This window comes from Hermetia illucens, chromosome 3 (genome assembly GCF_905115235.1).
Source record: "Hermetia illucens chromosome 3, iHerIll2.2.curated.20191125, whole genome shotgun sequence".
Taxonomy (NCBI): domain Eukaryota; kingdom Metazoa; phylum Arthropoda; class Insecta; order Diptera; family Stratiomyidae; genus Hermetia; species Hermetia illucens.
This window is the reverse complement of record NC_051851.1, coordinates 120,490,854-120,513,207: the sequence shown is the minus strand read 5'-3', so window position 1 is coordinate 120,513,207 and position 22,354 is coordinate 120,490,854. Positions and strand designations below refer to the sequence as shown.

General features: G+C 37.1%; 1 protein-coding gene across 2 annotated transcripts; it reads left to right on the top strand.

Annotated features, from left to right (window-relative positions):
- Positions 1-184: 184 nt before the first annotated feature.
- LOC119652968 (type-2 histone deacetylase 1-like) lies at positions 185-20,813 on the top strand. 2 transcript variants are annotated; one of them, XM_038057371.1, is made up of 3 exons: positions 185-446; positions 11,193-11,413; positions 11,923-20,813. In XM_038057371.1, the coding sequence occupies exons 2-3, from the start codon at positions 11,258-11,260 to the stop codon at positions 12,784-12,786; spliced, it is 1,020 nt and encodes a 339-aa protein (XP_037913299.1). In that variant the 5' UTR covers positions 185-446; positions 11,193-11,257; the 3' UTR covers positions 12,787-20,813. The 2 variants fall into 2 exon arrangements, with proteins under 2 accessions (XP_037913299.1, XP_037913300.1); XM_038057372.1 differs by lacking the exon at positions 185-446 and adding an exon at positions 755-1,352.
- Positions 20,814-22,354: the final 1,541 nt, after the last annotated feature.

Below are 22,354 nucleotides of genomic sequence, written 5' to 3'. Positions count from 1 at the left end.
CTACAAATGTGCTTGACTTTAAAAACAATAAAAAGAGACGGATGTTATGAATTTGAAAAGAAAGTCGCATGCAATAATAATTGTATCATACGCGCGCTCGCATGGCTGCCGGAATCAATTCCCGCTCACGACGCAGCAGCTGACTCTCCGCAGCTACGTCACGACACGCCGATCGTACTCGCACGTACAAGCGCCCGCAGTCGAAACTTGTTCGCGGCAGAGCGCAGCGTCACGAAAAAAAGTTTCGACAATATTTTTGCCACTGTGCCAGCGGCCACTGCGAATCTTCTCTTGCCGTTCGCCGAGGAGGCATCCAGAAACCATTTTCCTTCCGTGAGTGCCCGCAGACTTCTTCGAGGCGTCGTAGCTCCAGCGACACCGTGAAAGCACGAAGAGGACAATCATCGCCGGCATTGGACCGACTCTAGGACCAGCTCAAGAAAAAGGTAATTTCCTTCATTTGCGACCGAAAATATTGCGGCGGGCGGGCGGTGCTCGGCCGTACCGTGCGACTGTACCTGGCTGCGGGTGCCAAGGCGAGCGAAATTTGGCAACAACTTCGGCTTTTCGGGGACGGCTCAGATCTCTGCGGATTCGTCCTTGCAAGTGATGATATTTGGTTTTTAGTTACGGTGCTCGCTCCTTTCCGTTGAGTGTCCGCCGGAAGTTTCCAAGTGAATCGCGGACGAAATATCGGAACCTGGCGAAAATCACGGTATCGCTCGCATGCAACTCGGCCCGAGATTGCAAGCACGGTTCGGCTGTACGATTCGTCGGCTCTCACCAACACAACCGCAGCAGATTGTCTTCGCGGCGAAAATAACTGCGACGTCAACAAATGAGAATTTCCCTGCTGGCCGCCGAATGGTGGACGAGGTAATGTCAAATTTCTGCTCTAGTGTGGAATATTCTCTGGACGATTATCGGCACTTCGCGGCCCTGAAAACGACTCGGAGGAACTGTTATTGCCAAAATAGACACTTTCTCGCCGATTTTATCTACGTAGCCAAGTGAATTGTCCATCTGCCGTTGGCCGAAAGTGAGAAGGCAACACAAACACAGAGCGAGAGGCAGCAGTGAGACGGGCGAAATCGACCACTAGAGGAATTCTCGGTTCTCGCCATCTTCGCCTTCCATATTTGTTTTCCACTTGGACGTTTACGACCAGCCGCCGCGTAGAGTGTTTTCGCTACAAATAGAACTTGACTAGTCCGTGGAAAATTGAGCCCAGTGGTAGAAAGGACGATAAAGTATCGACAAGGGTGCGGAGCTCGTGCTATACTTGCCATTTTCGAGCACAGTTGACTTTTCCATTTGTTTGCGATCGGGATTCGGTGTCGGAGACAGCAAAGGTGAGTTTCCATTTTGTGTACTGCCGACGTGAGTTGAAGAAGAGAAAACCGAAAAATACATTGGACAAATTGGCGAGAAGCGTATTCCGTGCAAAACACTCATTCTTGCCTCGGTCCGGTGGAAAATGGAAGCTTCTACGTCTTGCTCTGTGGATAATTACATTTGCGTGCTCCGGAGTTAGCGAGTGCAGGCTGAAAAGATAATTTGCGTCGCATCGGTGGCTTTTTAGGCTGCCCTTGCAAGTGGCCGAGTGTGGAGTTAGTGCAGAGAAACCAGCGGCTGGTGTTCGCGGTGAGATTTGAGGCCGTCGTCCCCCATTAAGGCAATATTGGGAGCAGTGCGTTGAAGCAAGTGATTTTCGGGTCATGACCGACAATGTGGATATACCGTTCTCTCGGTAGAACTGTAGAACGGCAACTTGCTCGGGGCAGCTGGAATTGACAATCGATGCGACCCCGAAATTCGCTGCGAACAAATTCTGTCTGTCCGCAACTAGTGGAGAAGTATCGAGGGTGCATCGATTTCCAGCACTGTCAGCCCCCAGAGGTGGCTATGGATAATCGATAAAAAGCATGAATTTATTTGTGTTATGGCGAGGTCCATTAAAGCCGACACGATACGCGGACGAATGTACCGCACGAGAGTCAAAATAATCAGCTAATCGTGCAGAAACATTAGTTTTTCTCAATTCCAAAACACTGTTAAGTGCGTCTTCCAGATAGAAATCATTCGAAGATCACTGCCTTCTATTTTTTTTTTATTATCAACCAAGGTCACACTCATAAGGAGGAGAAGAATTCACGAAGTTATTTAAACCTGAATCTGATTTATTCTGGGCCAACCTAAACATCTTCCTATTGCGCAAAAGAGAACTACCTAACATTCCACTTATAAACCAGCAACGGCCAATTATGTCTCCCTTGCCAGTGATTTCTTTCAACGGTTTGAACTTATCCTTTTCACTGCCCTACGAAAAGCATTATCTCATGAAAATCAAAACAACGGGATTTTGTAATGGTTCTAGCGTTCTCCCAAGCTCCTATCGGTGACAATTAAAATAATTTAATAGAAACACTTCAAGGTTTTGTGTTCATCTTGTGTGAAAAAGTTTCTCTGCACATTTTTTCACTCGTACACAGCAAAAAAAATATTGATATACCCCCGAACTTCACTCGCCATTTATGTGAGTTCACTTTATATTATGATGACGTCATGCACGTCTTAGAGTGCAATAAATTCACGTGAAATACAAACTTTAACCTTTTATGAATTTATTATACGTGACCATAATACCAAATTTTACCAAAAATGTAGTAAGCATCGTAATGGGATATATTTTGGGGGCTAGATTTTGTATAGAGGCATCACTGATCTTTTTTCAGGTTTCCCAGTGGGATAAGTTCGTAGAGTGAGATCTCTTCCACCTGGGGCACAAATTTTGAATCCTCATTAGCCTGTCTTTCATCCAATATAAAAAAATAAGATCAAAGGTACTAATTGAGCTCTTTCATTTGAATAACTCACATGACCACAAACCAATACAGAGTGATGCCATTCGCTGCACGTGTTACGGTTCTCAGATCATATATTTTCATCCAATTTCGTGACGATAGTTCCTACCGTTCCGAAGTAAATCTCGTGTGACAGTCACAAAACCTATAAAATGCTTGAGTTACCGAAACCATTGATAATCAGATGGGGCATGAAAAGGGATGCGATGGAGCTTCCAATATTTTTTCCTTGATTTTTAGGGGTTTGCTGTGAACAAAACATTAAAATCCGTTTACTGTCCGTATGACACGCATTTTTCTCAGGAACAGTTACACATATTGTGGGTAGAAAGGTGAGAACTACGGACACCCATGGGCAATTACATTGTTCCATGTAAAACTTAAGTAGAGGAAAGGGTCCCGATGAACGTAAAAGGGGGCTCCAACATTTTTTTCACCGAATATAGCCATGTGGGGTGTCAAACGAAAGATCTCGGTTAGTACAGACAAGTATTAGTTTTGACATTGATTTCAAAGGGGAGAAATGTCCGAAAGGGGTCAATTACTTCAAGGACCCCTTGATCGACAAACGCATTGCACTAATGTCCATTGGCTAAGTTCAGCATCAATATTGTTCCGTAGCCTCCATTGAATAGTCCGGGAGCAATAAAGGCGACTATATCAACGATTTTCTTCCGAGAATTGAAGTGCTTTGGGGTCATGCGCCACACCGTATCGGTAAAGGGTTTATTGGCGTTTTAGGTATTCCACCAAAACATTTGGTCAAAAGATCGTCTCTAGAAAGATCCTTGTAGAGCACGTCTCTACGTGGGTGGTTAAAAGATTCTAAGGTATTAGTGGCCTCACGCCACTAGCACCACCGTGTCTTGGATTTTTCTCTGCGCAGCAGCAGTTGTCTAGTGTCTACATTATAGTGTTTGTCATAACCTCCGTCGAATTCAAATTTCTACTTGTCGCCCCATCTTCTCTCTCCATGAATTGAGGAAACACAGAAACCGGCCTTAGAAACTGTCGAAAAAGATGCAGGAGGCGAGAAGGTGAGGAATGAGGGTTGTTCCGTGAACAATTGAAATTCGCCGGAGTCGTTTTATTATCCCAAATTCGAGGAAAGCAAAATAATCCGTGAAGCCATACCAATCCGCTCAGCTGGTTCGGCGCAAGCTACTTCATATCTTTTATAATTTTGAGAATTGGCTTTTGAAGCTTGGACACAATATTCTAAGGCGACCTATCGATTAAAATTGTTTTTTAAGAAAACTCAATTTTTTGAAGCACCTAAAAGGATTTCCCCTTTTTAAGTTGAAATCGAAAAATCAATTCCGCGTTATAAATCACAAACCTTTCTCTATTCATGTATGTAAGTGTACACAAACTAACGTGCGACTGAGATTCCAATTAACTAATAGGGGCTGTCATGCCGAAGGTCGCGTGATTTGACGTTGGATACCAGTCGAATCAGTTGTGATTGAGTACCTGAGTCAAATCGGGGTAATAATCTCGGGCCAACGCCATGCTGATCACAATACCTCCTATAGGATACTATAATCCTGTAGTGTACCGTTACGGTCTAGCATGAAGTGCTCTAACGCACTTCAAGGCCCTGACCCTATTGGATTGTTGCGCCAATGATTATTATTGTGCATAGTGTTCCTCTTGTGCCGGACGTCGGTGTGCGCCGCGCTAAATTTATGCAAAAATTTAGAGTGGTTTTCTGCAGAATATCTAGATACCCACCCTCTGCATTTAAAAACTTTGGCTCTTTATACGAAAATACGCCCCATTCGGTGCTGAAAAAATCTATTGTTAAGTTGCAAATTCCACTTACAACTGTTTTCCTTCTTGAGCAGTTAAGTGCAAAAGTTTGAAAATGCTAGTTCTAATGGAATGGTTAAAAGGAACAGAGCATGCAAATATCAGAGAGTTGATAAAGCTGAATGTGAGAGGCAGCAATCTTCCACAACCGAACCAATATTAAAAGAAAACGCCTTTGGATTCGCAAAAAAATTGCGTTGTCTTGCGTTTAAAGTAAACATGGGACCGCTGAAAATATAAACGAGCATGTGTTTACGACAGTTTAATACTAAATATAGACAGAAAAGGCAGAAAGCATAGCAAAGAAGCTGATTAGAGCCAACGTGGAATAGTCAAACAAGTTAGGTCTTCCATAATGGGGAGAAGTAACAAATTTCATTGTTTTCAACAAATAAATTACCTACCTGTTGATTATATGAGGAACAAGCGGTCATGGATGACGAGAAATTTGTTCAAGCTATTGATCATTGAAGATTCGTGGGTATCATTAGAACTTCTAAATGCCTTACCAGATACGTAGATTAGTAAGTTCTATAACTTGGAAAATTAAAAAAAAAAATCACTCCTTTCTCAAGATGCCACACCTACCATAATTACAAATTGTTGCGAAGTGTTCGAGAAATTTAAGTGGGATGACTTCCAAGGTAACTGTACTATGTCCAGATTGTAGACAATCTCTGATAGCTAATATTCTTCATGACCCTCAAATTCTGGAACAGGTTTGTAAAATTGCAAGAAATGAGGCCATCGGCAAAACTGATGCTACAATAAAAATATCCGATAGGGAAGAGATCAACCAATCTACCGCTAAGCTGCTAAAACTTTGTCAATGTCTAATATGCCGGATAGTGTATAATATTATTTGACGAAAGACAGAATCAATCCGCTCAGACGAAAATAACAGATTATCTTAAAAACAACGATTATTATACATACATACACGTGCATATAATTGTGATTTTCAAGTTGAACGTTATAAAAAAGGAAATCATAAAAGCTTGAATCCTGAAGATGAAAATTTCGTGGTTACAAAAAAGAAAATGAAATGGCGCCCGCAATATCGAGATATTGCAGCGTGAGAAAACAAAGAAATAGAAACGCGAGGAGTAGTACCCACGAAAAATATTTTGATTCTGAATAGAAACGGAAAACGGTTTACTGCTTACCGCACGCTTTTTTTTCGGAAACAGGTCTATTGACACCAAACTGGGCGGAAAGGTTAAAACTGTGAACGCTCACGCATACTGTGAATTACATCATCATTCTACTTTGAATTTAAGGGGAGTCTCATACATGCAAATGGGGAGTGTAAATGTTTTTCACCAAATAAAATCATCTTTTATATTCTCAGAACATACCCAACCGAAATATCTGAAAAGACGGCCACTATATGGTGTCTAGACTCCGAGATGCCTTCCATACCGATATCTATTCAAATAAAATTAATAAGTGTGTATTACTATAATTTTTAGTAGTTGACTGCAAAACTCAATACTTTGAATGTCAGTATCACGCGTAAGTGAATATTCCCACATAATATATGCATATATTACTTACTAGGTACCAATGGGACAAATGTCCACTCAAATGTTTTATAATTCACAGACCCACAGTCACAAAAGTTGTCAGTAGTATAGAATATAATATGAAGCATATTATCCCCTCCAAATTTGCTATCAAACTGATCAAAATCATACTAGTCTAACAAAGTTGCAGTATGAAGAGCTGAACGTTCACTTTACCGTGTAAATTTATTGCTATTATTGCATCACACTAAAGTGAGTAGTCTGACATGCCAAATGCATATACATAACGGGCTAGGTATAAATGGGATAGTTCTGCACTCAAATATACTCACAGAAGAAACAAACAAAACCTTTCCTACTTGAAGCGCCCAGCTTCCCGTTTCCCGACTTGTTGTTCTTCTATTAGAGATAGTTTTCTCTGTAATTTAGGGCGATTAAGAAACCTTGCTCGTACGATAAAGTTTCGAGCATTTCTAATCTTAGTATCAAAATAAAATAAAACAAGTCAAAAACCAGAAGCTTGGCGCTTCAGGTAAAGAGAGGTTTGGTCTATTCCCTAAGTAACAATATTTTAGTGGACATTCATTCCATTTGCACCCAGCTCATAATCTTATGTATTTAATATGTTACATTATTCAGTTAAGTTTGATACTGACATTCCGTCTTAAATTGCATAAAATTTGCGCAAAAGAAACAAATTAAAAACTATATTACTGCAAAACTTGGTGATTCTAGAATACAGCGATTTTTTCAGTCAATTTCTAAAAATATAATAATAAACTATTATTAAATTTATTTAAACAGATATTACCGAGGGCATTTTGAGGTCAAGACTCCTTATAATGGCAGCCTTGTATTTTTTTTCAATTTTTTTCATTTCAGTAGCTCCTGGGAGCACACCCGTGCATTTGTAGCAACAATTGAGTCGGCAACTTCTTGTAGAATTTTATCAAAATTCATTGATGATCGTCCTCTTGCTCATCAAGCAACATTTTTCGGGTCTATCCTTTAAGAACCGGTGCGATTTGACACGTAAACAAGTAACCAACGCAGCATTGAGCACTTGTAAAAATGTCTAGTCTATTCTGCGCTGTCAGTAGTAATCATGTGAAAAATATTTTCCCGTGGAAAATTGAATTTTGGTCGTGATGGATAAACATTACGGAAATAAACTAAGAGGCAAGGAGGCAAAGCAAATCGACTTTTCTAATGCCTGGTGAGACCCAAATCCGATAGAAATATGTGTTCGAATGACTGAAAATCCACGGAATCCATCAAATTGTTAAGCCAGTACAAATGCGTTTGTTTTACGATTTGGTGACAATAATATTGCCCGGTATCTCACTTGCCACCTCTCTCAGAAGCTTCGATTGTTCATTGGCCGTATTCAATCTGTTCCCCTCCGGTTCCAGTAAGATCGCCAAGCTCTCTTGCGCATCTAACTTCTTACTGTTCCCTCATTTCTTGATGACATATACGTTGTCCCAAGTGTTGCTGTTGTTTCCTTCCTGAATGTTCTTGTAATGTAATGAGGGTATTGAAGATTTGTGACTTATTTAAGGGATCCATCGCGCGAAGTAAAATATTAGTATGTCATTAAAGTGAAAAGACAGTCATATTCAATGAGTATTCCCAGTGTTCTTACATTAGGGATCCACAAAACTTTTAGTACCTGAAGCATTGTGCCTTCGGGTTTCTGATTTGTTCAACTTTTAGAAGAAAGTAAATAAATTTTTATTACTAGCGTGGATGGCATAATGCTATCATCGAAAGTACTCCGCTCGTTTCTCCTCAACATCATATCGACCATGAACGTCCTCATTTCATTTTCATGAACGGGAGGCGGCGTTCATTGTCTGTAGTAGCTAACCACCACTCGGAGCCTCAAACGACAAAGCCAACGAAGCTGCTGCTTCTTCGAAAAGTCGTGCTAATTAGTAACACAATTTCATTCCGCAGCCCAGAATTGGCTGCAAGCACCGCTACTTAAAACGATTTAGCTTTAGAAGCAAAAATTATTTCTCTGGAACCAGTCGTTTCACACAAGAAGGAGATGTTCCCCTATCCTCGGCATAATTTTGCATTTGTTGCATCACAAAACGCTATTTGGGCGCAAAATGTTACGTCCTTTCTTCACATACAGATATGCCCGTCAAAAACAGCGCCTGTATAATTCCGATAATTCGTATCTTCAAGGGGCTGACGGTTTGATACGAAATATAGAAAACGACTCGGGATTGTCAAATTTGTAGGAATTAGCCGAAAATACGAATTATAGGGGTTTTTTTGGCCCCCTACATGAGGATGGACGATTCCGTAGCCTACACAATGACGAAATCTATGAGCGATACCATGACCGTCCGGTTGTGGATAAAATCCGGCTCAATAGGTTACGGTGGGCGGGTCACTTAATCCGTATGGATGAAGATCATCCCACCCGGAAAGTCTATAAGGGCAATATCTATGGTAGGAAAAGAAGACGAGGCAGACCCTGCCTGCCTAAGATGGAGCGATGGCGTGGGCCAGGACGCCAGACAGCTTTTAGGGATATCGAATTGGTGGACCTCGGCGGAAAACCGGGATGTCTGGAGTTCCTTATTAAGGCAGGCCTAGACCGGATACCGGTTGTTGCGCCGTTGATGATGATGATGTATAATAGTGCATTATGCAAAAAATTTGCCAGGATCTATTCAATCTATTTACTTTCAGTAACTTCCACGTTTCTTACTGAATCCTACGATTTTGAGAAAGAGTCAGTGGTGATTAGTTATCTCAGTGTACTTACAGGGTCTATGGTCTGAATCAGCCGGGGACATTTTCCTACAGCAGATACAAATTAATAATAGGGCCAATACACTAGGCAATATTCTGTCATGACGTGGCGTTCCCAGTGGCTGTTAGCCAATCTTTCCTGTCGTTTTGTTCTGGGAGTGCTTGTTAAGACGTCATAGAATATCAATTTCACACTAGAGTCAATAGTCTAATACTAAGTATTAGGTTGTTGCAAATGAAATGTCGGATATTTGAGTAAAATTTCAAAAAACTATAACTTTTATGAAAATTAATTTTATTAGTCAAAATAAGAACCAGCAGCTTCAATGCACTTCTCCCAACGAGATACAAGGGCATTTATTCCAGTTTCGTAAAAGTCTGGGTTTCTAGAGCTAAGAAATTCTTCAAAGGCACTTTTGACAGCTACTCCATTGCTGAATTGTTTCCCCGCCAAAAAGTGATCCAAATGCTTAAAAAAGTGGTAGTCGGTTGGCGAGAGGTCGGGTGAATATGGTGGATGAGGAAGAGTCTCATATCGTAATTCATTTAATTTTTGGACTGTCATTCTGGAAACATGAGGTCGGGCGTTATCATGGAGCAGTATCACTCCATCTCTGTTGACCAATCTAGGCCGTTGAACACGTAATTTCTCGTGCATTTCATCAAGTTGGGCACAATATTTCTCTGCATTAGTTGTTTCACCACGCTCCAAAAACGAATAATGAATAATTCCAGATGCAGACCACCAAACAGTTACCATTACCTTCTTCGGGTGAAGGCTCGGTTTTGGCATGTGTTGTGGAGGCTGATCGGCATCTAGCCATTGCGCTGATCTGCGACGGTTGTCGTACAATATCCACTTTTCATCGCATGTCACTATTCTGCGCAAAAAGGGATTGTTCCTGTTGCGGTTGAGTAGAGAACTGGATATTTCCATTCGCAGCGCCATGTTTTGCTCGTTGAGTTCATGCGGAACCCACTTATCAAGCTTCTTCACCTTTCCAAGCTGTTGTAAGTGCCGAGATACTGTCGAATAATGTACGCCTATTTTCTCTGCAATGTCACGAATCGATGATCGGGGATCAGATTCCACTATCAAACGCAATTCGTCGTTGTCGATCGATGGTCCTGGGTGTCCACGAGGTTCACTTTGGAGGGTCATGTCGCCTGATCGGAATTTTTCGAACCACCGCTGTGTCGTTCGTTCGTTTGCTGCGTCAGCTCCAAATGCTCTGCAAATGTTTCTGGTTGCCTCCGCTGCGTTGTGACCAAGTTTAAATTCATATAGAAAAAGTAGACGTTTTTGACTCCCTTCCATGCTTTTTTCTTTGAGTTTTACTTGGAACTTCAATGACGATTGAAACTGAAATGACTCCTTGATCGAACGAACGACTATTTATACTCAATTATCCCATACCACCAGAGTTACCTTGCGGCAGTTTTAAACATTAAAATCATAACTAACTTCACTTCATTGAAAAATCCGACATTTAATTTGCAACAACCTAATACATAACATATACACTGCAAACTACTTACAAATGAAACTCTTGAGTTCCTGTGTGTATTTTTACATTAGATTCAGAAAGGCTGAAGCCAAATATTGACCTTCCAAGCAAGTCGAATAAATCACATTCAAATAATCAAAAGAATTTTACATAAATCATTAGAAACTGGCACCCTACAGTTAACATTTGAAGTTAATGTATATATTGTAACCTGCAATTTTTGTATACCTCTTACCATCTCAATGGAACCCTGTCAGAGTTCGCTATTTCAAGGCCAAGTCAACCAGTTTTTGAATATCGCGGGACTTTCTATAAAATAGCTTCATAATATGCATCGGTTTATCATATTCTGTGCCCGGATGCCGTAATGGTTAGAGCATTGAATTGTCGTAACAACAAACCTGGTGGCAGGGGACTTGATCATGGCTGGCTGTCAATCAATTGGATACACACCGACTCAATTGTAAATTAGTAGGGTAGTAATTTCGAGTGAATATAGTGCGGATCACATTGTCTCCTAATGTACCGTTATGGTCTAAAAATGAAATGCTCACGGCTAATTGGATTATTGTGTCAACAATTATTATTATCATTACAGGTTTCAAATGCTTGTTTATATAGATTGATTGATTGAGATGATATTATCTTACGAGTATTCATTACTTTGCCAGAATAAAGTAATCATCATCAACATTACCTTTCCGTTCCAGGTACCTCATAACGACAACAAAAAAAGACAAGAAAGCAACAAAAAAGAGAATACACTACACAAACGATGGCCCTAAATATAGCCGTCCCTCTATCAGGTGTTGGTGGACTATCACCGATTTCACCAATCAGTCTCGATTGTTGGGAGCAAATTAAAATGCTTGTCTCACCGATTGGAAGTGAATCGAGCGGAGTCAGCTCATTGGATTCGGAGGAAGCAAAGGTGAGTTTGCACATAATATGTTATGTTTTATTGGATGTAATTTTAACGGTTATACAATTTAATCTATGAACCTGTAACGAGTTGAAATTTTCATGTACGGAAAGGTTTTTATAAAGGATAGAGTTTTTATATTAACAATTATGAAAAGAAGGCCAGCCTAAATCAAGTACTGTTATGCTTAGTTGAATAAAAGGGACTTATTCTCTAAGTGAGCAGAAGTTTCAGATGTTCGGATATTTAGAACTAAGGCCATATATTTTGGAAATATCAACATTAAAATTGGTTTCAAGCAACCTTCTGTTTACTGAAATAGATATTAATTTGCAAAGAGAGAATGAAATAACTAAATCACATAAAATGAAGGAATGTTAGGGTATATTCGGTCGCACACACACTGGAATCTGCAATTGCAAAGAAGTTAGTATTTTTTGGTTTAGGCTGGTCTCGAATTAGATCATTAGTTTAAAGAGTTTCCACATTGGCCCACATCGATTTTCTTCCGAAAACAGCAACAATCCCTACCATCAACGCCACCGGACACGCCTGAAGAATTCGAAATAAGATACAATGGACGTGATATACTCGACTTGGGCGCAAATATAAATCCTGACAAGTGGACTTTGCGCTACACATATTTACCCGAAAATAATAATATGCCAATGTATTTGGCAAACCGTTCACAATATCATCGTTTGGGTCCAAACGGTCATATTCAGGATTACTCGTTAGTAAGATGCGAACACTGTGATTTTCAATACCCGATTAATAGTGGTAATAGTTATTTCTGCCGAACATCCGTTACTGTATCACCGACGACGACATCGACCATGACGTACACTGGACCACAGGTGTTAAAGCGACAACAGCCACAACCAACTCAACAACAATCACTACCGCCACTGCAACATATTTATCATTCTAATAATAATTATAGTATGTATAACAACAGTCAAATGAATAGCAATAGTTTCCTGAAAAAGACAACAGCGACTACACTCAGTACGCCTGCTACTTGCACTTTGTCATCCGTGTCATCTTCAGCCTCTTCATTCGCTTCGACTTCACCCACTTCTTCATTGTCATCGGGCTACAGCAGCTCAAGTTCAACTAGCAATGGTAGTTACAATAACTTTGGTGTGAATGGCATGAGATTTCCACAACAATCCCCTCCAAGTAGCAGTAACATGTTCGTGAATAACAACGCTAATAACACAAAATCAACAATGCCATCCACATTTAACAACTTCTGTTCGTTTTTGAATGCTTTCAGCAATAACAATGCCAATAACTCAAACAATGGTTACATTAACCAAGCTCAAGTAGGCAATGCTGGTCAGCAGCACCCACCTTACGGAACGTACAATTATTTCTAAAACGCAGCGGACAAGGATGAGATATTTCCTGTCTGACTCACTTTGATTTATTTCTTGTTTCGCTTAATGTTTTACTCACGCCCAAAGTGAATGGCTGGATCTGTCTCATGAGAAAGATGCATACGACTCAATTAACATGAGAATGAGAAACAATCAATGAGCCTACTAACATTGAACCTTCACATCGACTGTGTCAAACAAAATGTGTAGTAAACAACATTAGAAACATTTGAAGAAATATTTAAGAGACTTTTACTATGGTTAATTCACTGATAAGAGGATCATTTTGTAGTCATGTAATCAAATCACTTAAAATAAGTTAATGTGTTCATCAAAAATGGAAAACTACAAAAAAACGTAAGGCAGCTGACTGGCTATCGAGACGAACAAAGTCAAAATGGATTCTAACTGACTTCCACAATTATTATTGAGTTTGTATTTGTTATTCTTAATTTTAGATATTGTTTTTGTGTCTTAATTTAAAATCTATGTTAGATGCTCTTCCATGCACAAGCTAGACTTTAAGCTCCGAAGCAGCTCAGGGAAAGCTGCTCTAGTCTTAATCCCAAAACAAACAGTACCAGCATCTCATCAATGGTAGTATGGAAGTCTCATTCATTGCGGAAAACCAATTTCGTGTTATTTAATACTTTCATTGGAAAGTTGTTTTTTCTCACTATAAATGATGATCGTCGCCAGTGTGTTTTTATAGATACTTTGCGAATTGTTTCGCGGGGGCCGAACAAAGTAAAAATTAAACTGAGGGAAGTAGTAGTAGACTTAGAGAAAACCCTTTGAGCAATGAAAATTCCAGTTACCGTCCTATATTTAATATATAGAAAAGATACATTTCTGTAGAGCTTAAAGCAAGAGAGAGATTAAAGTTGCTCAATTTTTGTGATGTTTAAAAATTTTATATAGATTTTTCTATTTTTAAATAAAGTTGAGGAGTAACGTTCAGTTGTTCAAGACATTAAAATCAATCCAGAAGAAGACGAAGAGTCTAATGAGTTATGTAAATTTATAGGCAAACTAATGTGTCGGTGTAATCGATCAAACAAACATCAAAAACTGAAAAATGATGTGCTTGACTTGCTTATTTTTTATATCAAGTAAAAAATAACACAATTTCCTAAATAACGTTTAAATAATTTCTTTTTTTGCATTCACATACTATTTAAAGATTATATACATATATTTATAATATTTAATATATAATTTTCTAAATATCGAAAGCAGAAAATGTGAAGAAAAAAATCTCTAGTTTTATTAATCTTAAGACAAAAGATAGACATAAGTTAAAGCAGAAGAAAATGAAAACAAAGTCGATTTTAAAGGTAATTTTAAGTATTATGGAGGATAAAGGTAGATAAAACCAACCGCTGTGTGATCGTAATTTAAGACGTAAATGTATTGTACATACGAATATTTATCTGTAGAAATAAGTTAAAAGGAAGTTAGATGATTGTCTAGGCTTAAGGAACACACATATGTACACAGCATCCACAATGAAACAACTATCATTTGGCCGAACCGAGGATCTCAATGGAAGATACACCTTTGTTCAATAAGGGATACAAGAGCAATATAATTATTTGTCGGAAAAATTGTTGCCTTTGACACGAGGGTAGGAAATCAGTTTTGCTTCGAAAGAGTCGCTATGTATTCATACGTATAGAAACAAGAGACAATAATCATTCTGGAACCGATCGAGAAATTCCTCAAAATTATTCCGTTAAATTGATTTCAATTTGAAAATGGGGACTAAGCACGATCTTGTTGAAGTGTAAAGAAAATGAAGATGAATTAATAGAGAACCATAACATTCAGGACTTATCCACTTTCTAGACCATAGATTGAAATGCGCCAGCGATTAATGTGCTACCATTCAAGCCAGTGTTATTTACTAGGCAAGCGTCCAACATTTTGTGCCTATCAACTTCAAACCCCAAAGCAAAGTTGAAATTGCCTGAAATGACAATAGTTTCACTGGCGAGTGGATAGTAGATCATAGTACAATATTAAGTGAGTCCTTTGATGCCAATGGAAAAGCGATGCATTTCCATAATTCCCAGATAATCATGAACATCAATAGTTTGGGAGTCTCTGATTTCGACTGTGTATCGAATCGCACAGTGAGAACGCGGAAGTAAGTTAGAAATTCAAATTACAATCCAAATCCCCTGTTTGCATATTCTATCATCCAAATGTGCCTTTAGAAAAATGTTCGTTCTAAATCTTAAAATAAACGTTATATGGACTGGGGTGGGGACGAAGCAAAGATTCTTTTCTAAATGTTCCTTAATGAAAATATATTCTTGTTTCGGAAAAAATAAAATTCTCTAGTAGAATCTGCATTGGTCTCATACGGTCGACATCCTTTCAATTGGCAAAGCGATTTCAAAATGTATTCAAAATTTAATTCATCATGATAAATTGTGATATTTCTTTTCTCGCCCTGGAGGAATGTAAAAAGTTGAATTTAGAAATAAATAGCTCTTTTCTGTGAATAAATTTGAAATTCCTTCAGTTACTTGAAATCTTTGGAATGGAGAAGCAATTTGGTCGCCAGAAAATTATATCGCAGACCATTTTTTCAACTTCCAAATTAGTGTCTTTCTCTTTCTATTCTTGATTATTTCTAATTCATGCTTGAAATGTTTGTCCTTTCATCCCATGCCACCAAAATCCTAGATTGTTAAATAGTGCGAACGTCTAATAACTTGAATCATTGCAGTAGTGACACATAAATTATCTGCATATGAATGCGATGCGAACAGAAATAGTGCACTGGTTGCCAAAGCTGCATTTATCTACGGAACATGTTTCCAACCATAATATATTTTGTTCCAAAAATTCAATGCATTCTAGTCATTTTTCATTGCAGATTGAAATTCTCGTACCTTGATAGAATTTTCCTAAAAGTTGAGCTAATAACCACTTGTTCACCTTGAATTTTAATAATAAGATTGGCAGCGTCACCCTAATGTAGGTAAAATCCTTATTCATTCGCATTAAAAACTACACTAACTGAAGGGCCAAAATATGAAGACTTTATAAATTTAATATAAGAAAAGAAATTAATAAACATTAAAATGCCATCGTAGAAAGTTGACTGATACAGCACACGTGGTAATTTCTAAAAATGTGATCTCAAAATCGGTGCATAAAATATATTCAATTTTCAATGCCAAATAATTTTTTCCTGAATTTCAGAAATGAATTTTGATTTGTAAAATGAATTCTCCTATGCTTAGTTTTCAACTGGAGGCAAATGCAACCAATATTCCCCAAATGTTTTATTTATCCTAGCTATTAATGAAAAGACTGAGTTAAAGAAAAAAAGTCAATGTATCTCTGTATTACAATAAAGCAAAACGTGTTTATCAAATGCTGCCGAATTTTTGCCATTAACTGCTTTACAGCTACGTTCAACGGGCGTGAATGTAATATCCCTGGCTCAAAATTTGCAGTTCATCTGTAACTTAGTGGTACCGTCTTGAAATGCAAAAACAGTCAGCGCTGCAGATGGCATTGTTTCTTTAAATAAGTGTTAGGTGCTAATGACAACACATTATCATATATTTTGTACTGAAAAATAATTGATTTAGATGTTAATATATAGAGACGATGGAAATGTTGGAATCTGATTTAGATGTTAATACATAGAAACGATAGAAGGGTTGGAATCGAAATAAGGCGGCTTCAAATGAACAATTGCTGCAATATTTTTTTTAATGTAGGAAAAAGTAGATTTTTTATTTAACAACACTTTAGTGCCACTTGACCAGAACGTGAAAAATTCTCATTGAAACAATAAATATTCCCATTTTTTTCTTGACTGATAACTCAATTATGACTATTCTGTTACATTAGAGATAAGAAATTAGTCATGTGCTGCAGATGATATAAGCCAGAAATTGTAAAATGAAAAGCAAGTCCCTTTGACTGCCAAAAAGATGAAGATTCAAACATATCGAAAGTGATCTAACAGACCTCGGAGGGTTTCGAGTAGGCAAGAAAGAAGATTGTATTCGGCCATTTGAGATGTTAAACTGCCTCAGTGCATTCATGCGATTTTAGTAGTGTTGTGTACTCCATTCTTATTTGTGTTGACATTCTTTTTGATATGTGATCTGTGGTGTTCGTTTAAGGGTTGTCTTCTTTTCAACTACCATATAAGTATATATTATATTCATAAGTGCACTCGAATAAATCAATCAAAAAGTAGGGTATAAATATGGAAATGTAATGGGAGAAAATGGCAAAGTTTTCTCTGTTAAATGACTTTGGGAATAGTTAAATGACTCGAACTGTGGGTTTTAAGAAATCTGTATCGTGGTTTAATGTGGTTCAGAGCTTTTATTTGAGGAAACGTTATCTACAAATCTGTATAGGGTTCGTCTAATTTGGAACAATCGCAAACTTCACATAATGATGTTTTCTCCAAAAACCTAAGCTCTATGTACATTTGTTTATGCTGTTCTATATGTATTAATAACTTGCAGAGTAAAGTAAATGTGGCTTTAGGATTAGCCAATAACATCGGTGCAGTAATGAGTCCAATTATTTTTTTTTTTCATATACATTTTGTTTATTTTTAATAAAACCTCCCAACGGCAATTAGTCACAGTTGTTAAGAATATTTTAGTAAGGTTTATTTTTTAATGCAAACGTGTTGTGAATTAATATCGGTCGTCTAATTTAGAATTAAGTAACATTTTTGAACATTTCATTGAGATACACTTTGTTTCAAAGTACTAGTTTAGTTTTGCTCGTCACATTGGAATTTTAGTGCAAAAAATAATCTTATTCACGTTCAAATTTCTCTTAAAACGGTCTAAACTTGAAATTATCATAGAATGGTGCTTATTCACTTTTTAACCTCGAAAAGAATTCCATTTGCAGAATAAAATGGTTAGTTTCACCTGCATAGAGCATTTTCGTTCGTTAGATTGACACTCAACCTAAATTTATGCAGCAAATCTACCTTATTTGCGGCTCTGACAAAAGCATAAGATCATTTCGCTATTTCCATCCAGGCGACCTAATATGAGTATGTAAGCAAAAAGTTTAACGTGCAAATATAATTTTAAGTATCTAATTTTGTAAAATTTTAAGCTCATTTTTATGGTCCACTTTTTGAAGATTCATGTTCGCATCTTTCACTGTATGTCATCACCACATAGCGAATGCGATAAATTGCCAAATGATCTGCATAAAGGTTACGTATTTTCTTCCAAACTGGAACCATATTAATTAATTTTGAATCGAGGCTTTAAAACGTTAATTTTTTATTTGAAAAAGCAGGCGAACTACTTCGTGAAAAAAGTATTGTAATTAATAATTTGTCCATTGATGCAATGCAATTACAGAAATATTAAAATCTAGTCCATATAAACATATAAAATGAATGTATTGTACTATCGGCTCAAACCGAAATTGAAACCAACACTATCTGCTTAGTAAGCTCACATAATTCCGCAACCAATAAGCACTGCATTCCAATAAACATTAAAATTGCATTTACATTAAATTTTGCTTCCCAAAATTTTCATAACATAAATTTTACCATTCGAACCCATACGAAATAAATCAGAAAAATTATATTCTACCATACTTGAGTTTCCCCAAGGATAACCAGTTTATGTGGAAATTGGAAACGAAACAAAAGTCAGCACAAACGACCATTGTATTTGTGCAATTATTATCGTGTGAATAATATCAGGAAGCAGCAAGAAGATGACATTGGATAAAATACAGAAGAGTGAATGTTGTGTTGAAAGTACATATTACCAACATTGCCATTCTCCGAATCCTTGAGTCGAAAAATGTACAGCACGACTTATGGATGAAATTTCGAGATACTCAGAAATCGTAGTTTAAATGTGAAATTGAAAAGTAGTTGGTCAACTACTCACGTTGGTACATATTCTAAACAACTTGCATTCGACTGAATTTGTACCATTGCCATTTCCTGTTGTGAACAGATTATTACAAAGTAAAAGCTTGGTTTCTTATTGTTTTTCCTCAACACCATTATGATAAGTAAGTATCCATGCTGTTGTCTTTTCCATGGAAACCATTTGACGGGAGACTTAACGACTTTTCGAAATTTAAATGAAATCCAAAGACTTTTAAGATTTATTCGCTGCTTGATTCTAGAAACTAGCATACCAATGTCATGGACTTAATAATGTAGATTGATCTGAGAATAGGGATTCACTATGTGCATATGTATTAGACGAATCAAATGATTAATAGCTTAATGTATAGGTAGTAAGTTTTTGAATGGAATTTCTTTTATGATAGTTTATAATAGAAAATGATTTATTGACTAAATTTACAAGGAAAATTATATTAGATGTATGTTGCCAAATAAACGCGAACAGCTAACCATAGCCAACTAATATATAAAACAAACGATCGGAACAAATCAATAGATTCTAAATAAGATAATGATCCTTTCTAATAATATGAAACTATATATCATGTTACTTAAAACGTTGAGACACAACTCAATGCGAAATTAAACTTATGTACTCTGAAATCGGCGAATCCCACTAAAAATTAATTAGTGAGTGATGAGATATGTTTTGCGAAAGCATTTCAAACATTGAAACTAGCATAGAGACACGAAAATAGGATTATACTAGGCATGTAAAGCTTTTGTTGTCAGTCGGAGAAAAAGGCAGAGTAGCTATCATACAAGAACAGGAGCAGGAAACATAATTTGCTTACCACGATCATTTACTATCGCTTCCAAATGGTTATTGAATATTGCTATTTAACACAGTCCTATTTCATTTATATTTTTCGAGTTCTAATGACAGCTAAAAGTACATCCTACATAGTATGGAACATTCTGTCCAGCTAGAGTGGAAGTAACCATTTGAAAACGAAACACTACTCCTGCATTAACCAACAAATAATGATGTTTTAAAATCGTCTTTTCTCGTGTTAAACAACAAAAAGGAAGACATTAACTATTCCAAATATCGTGTGCGAGGATCTTACTGACAAACTACAATATATATTATATATCTACTCCCTATTAGTTCATTGATGAAAACTAAAGAGAACAGCAAAAAACATTCAGATAGACTTACAACCTCAACATGTTGTAACAAATTATAAATGAAAAGAAAAGTTATTTTTTCTATAGTACAAAGTTGTGCCTTATTTGTTTGAATAATGGAAAAATCTTCAAAAACAAAAATAAATGTAGCTATATTTTTCGTTTGACTAATACAATAAGTATCGGTAGAGAATGTTAAACACATTGATTTGACATTATTTTTGTATTTTTTCAACTATGTAAGTAAATGAGAACGTTACTGCTGATCATCACGCAATCATATACGTTCCTTATCAAAGAAAGCAATCCCAAATTCGCGAATAATACAATTAATGAAATTAAATTACATTCACAATATATTTTATGTATATGATGATAAAAGTACAGCCTTTACTTCCTTGGAATATCTTAATTGCAAGTATGAGATCGATTGGTTTGTTTTTGATGCTACTTGTAGTACTTTTGCGGGAAAAACAGTCCTTGTTTTTTCGTTTGCCTGTTGCCTTTGATTGGTTCATTCATTCATACCAAAATAGATGAAAAACTCAAGCAGACAAGGAAACAAATAAAATTTTGTCAAATGAGATATGAAATCCGATGAATGTGAACTTAAAAAAGAAAAATTAGTAATTAGGATATTCAAGTTGAATCGCAGAAAAAAGCAAATCTGTTCAAATTTTCCCCTCAAATTGTCATTGAAGTTTAAAGAAGTAAAACGAAAAGATAAACATACATAACACATGCATTAGAAAAAATTATCAATATGATATTTACCATATAGTTAATAACATAACAACATTAAATAATACTAATGAAAACCTACAAAAATATTTGAAGAGCATAAATTTGAGACTGTTTTCTCCAATGTGATAAATTACTTTATGTAAAGGCAAAAAATATGAAATATTAATTTAAAGTGGTAGCGTAATAAAGTACATATTTATTATAATATGCGTTTTATTTTCTCATCCTCCTCCCATAAAACTAAATATTATTGGGTAACTATATTTCTGTTAATGATTGGAAACGTGCGAACTGAATTGAAGCCCCAAAAGAAGCGAATGACATAAAACATTGGAATTATTTTAGTTCGGGGATTAGAAACTAGTTTTCGACTGGTGTCATCTACAAATTTCAGACTGACTTGATCGGAATATATTCCAGTCTCCAGTGACGCAGTAAAATCAAATTTTTTGAAGGATGGTGCAATATTTAAAGCTGGAGAAGAACCCGGTAAGGCGCCGGATCCAGGCACCCCAGAAACAATCTCCCCGTGTAATCGATCTACCCCGGCCTAAAATTGATAATTGTATATTCATATAATAATCCTTGGCACAACAATCCAATTGGATCACTACCTTGCAGTGTGTTGCAGCATTCCATTAAAAATTGTAACGGATCACTACAGGATTATAGTACCCTATAGGAGGCAATGTGGTCAGCATTGAGCTCCAGTGAAATTTGAAACGCGACCTAATATATTACTATCATTTTTGGTTGTCGTTCAGTCGCTTCAGTGCAAACTCTAAGACTTTGAATGTCGACAACTCGCGAGAATGAATGTTCTGACATTACGTGCTACTAATGGAAAAAATGTTTTTATATAAGAAATACACAAAACCTTTCATACTTGAAGTGCCCAGTTTCTGGTTTCAAGAATATTATTTTTTTAAATACGCTATCTTACTCTGAAAGTAAAGTTGAGAGGGCAGCATATTATGGCTTCAATTGATTACAGAACTAACGGGAAATATTTATCATCATCGATTCTACAGCCCATTTTAGGCATTGACCTTCAGGATGTCCTCCCACTAATTATCTCGAACGGGTCCTCCTATCTGGAAATCCGAGCAGTGATGCGCTGTCTTCATCAACAGAATCTGCCCAGCGCTTTCAGAGTTTTCCCACTGGTCTTCTTCCATTTGCTCTGCCTTCGAATAGCCGTTTAGGTATCCGACTGTCGTCCATACGTTCAGCGTGGTTAGCCTATTACAACTTCCGAAGGTTGATTAATTTGGAGACTTCAGGGTTGCCATGATAAAACACTTTCTAAGTTATACTCGACAATCGTTATCCTTTGTCTAAGGGGCGTAATTTCCTTCGTTTGCGTCATGATTTTGGTCTTGTTTTCGTTAATTCGTAGACCAACTTTTTTTGCTGTTTTATCAAGGTTTAAAGAAATCTCGTTTCCTAATGTGAAAGATCGCGCAATGATGTTTATATCGTCCGCATATGCGATGATATGGCAGGACTTATAAAGCAGCTCCAGCGCTAGATCGAGACATAGCGGTACCAGCCCATCTTGTTTTAATTCATTTAATGACAAACAGACTGTAGACCGACTTTAATAAGGTTTGGTTTTACACAAAACCTTACAAATCACACGTTTCCAAGATTCAGTTTACAAGGGAACAACAAGCGAGTGGACTAGAATATATCCAGGGATATATTAATAAACATTTGCTGATGAATACGAGCCCACTCCGACCA

Excerpts from the sequence above, each read along its gene's own strand:
- LOC119652968 (XM_038057371.1), top strand. The coding sequence starts at position 11,258 with ATGGCCCTAAATATAGCCGTCCCTCTATCAGGTGTTGGTGGACTATCA. Across the intron at positions 11,414-11,922 it reads TGGATTCGGAGGAAGCAAAG|CAACAATCCCTACCATCAAC; the intron begins GTGAGTTTGCAC and ends TTCCGAAAACAG.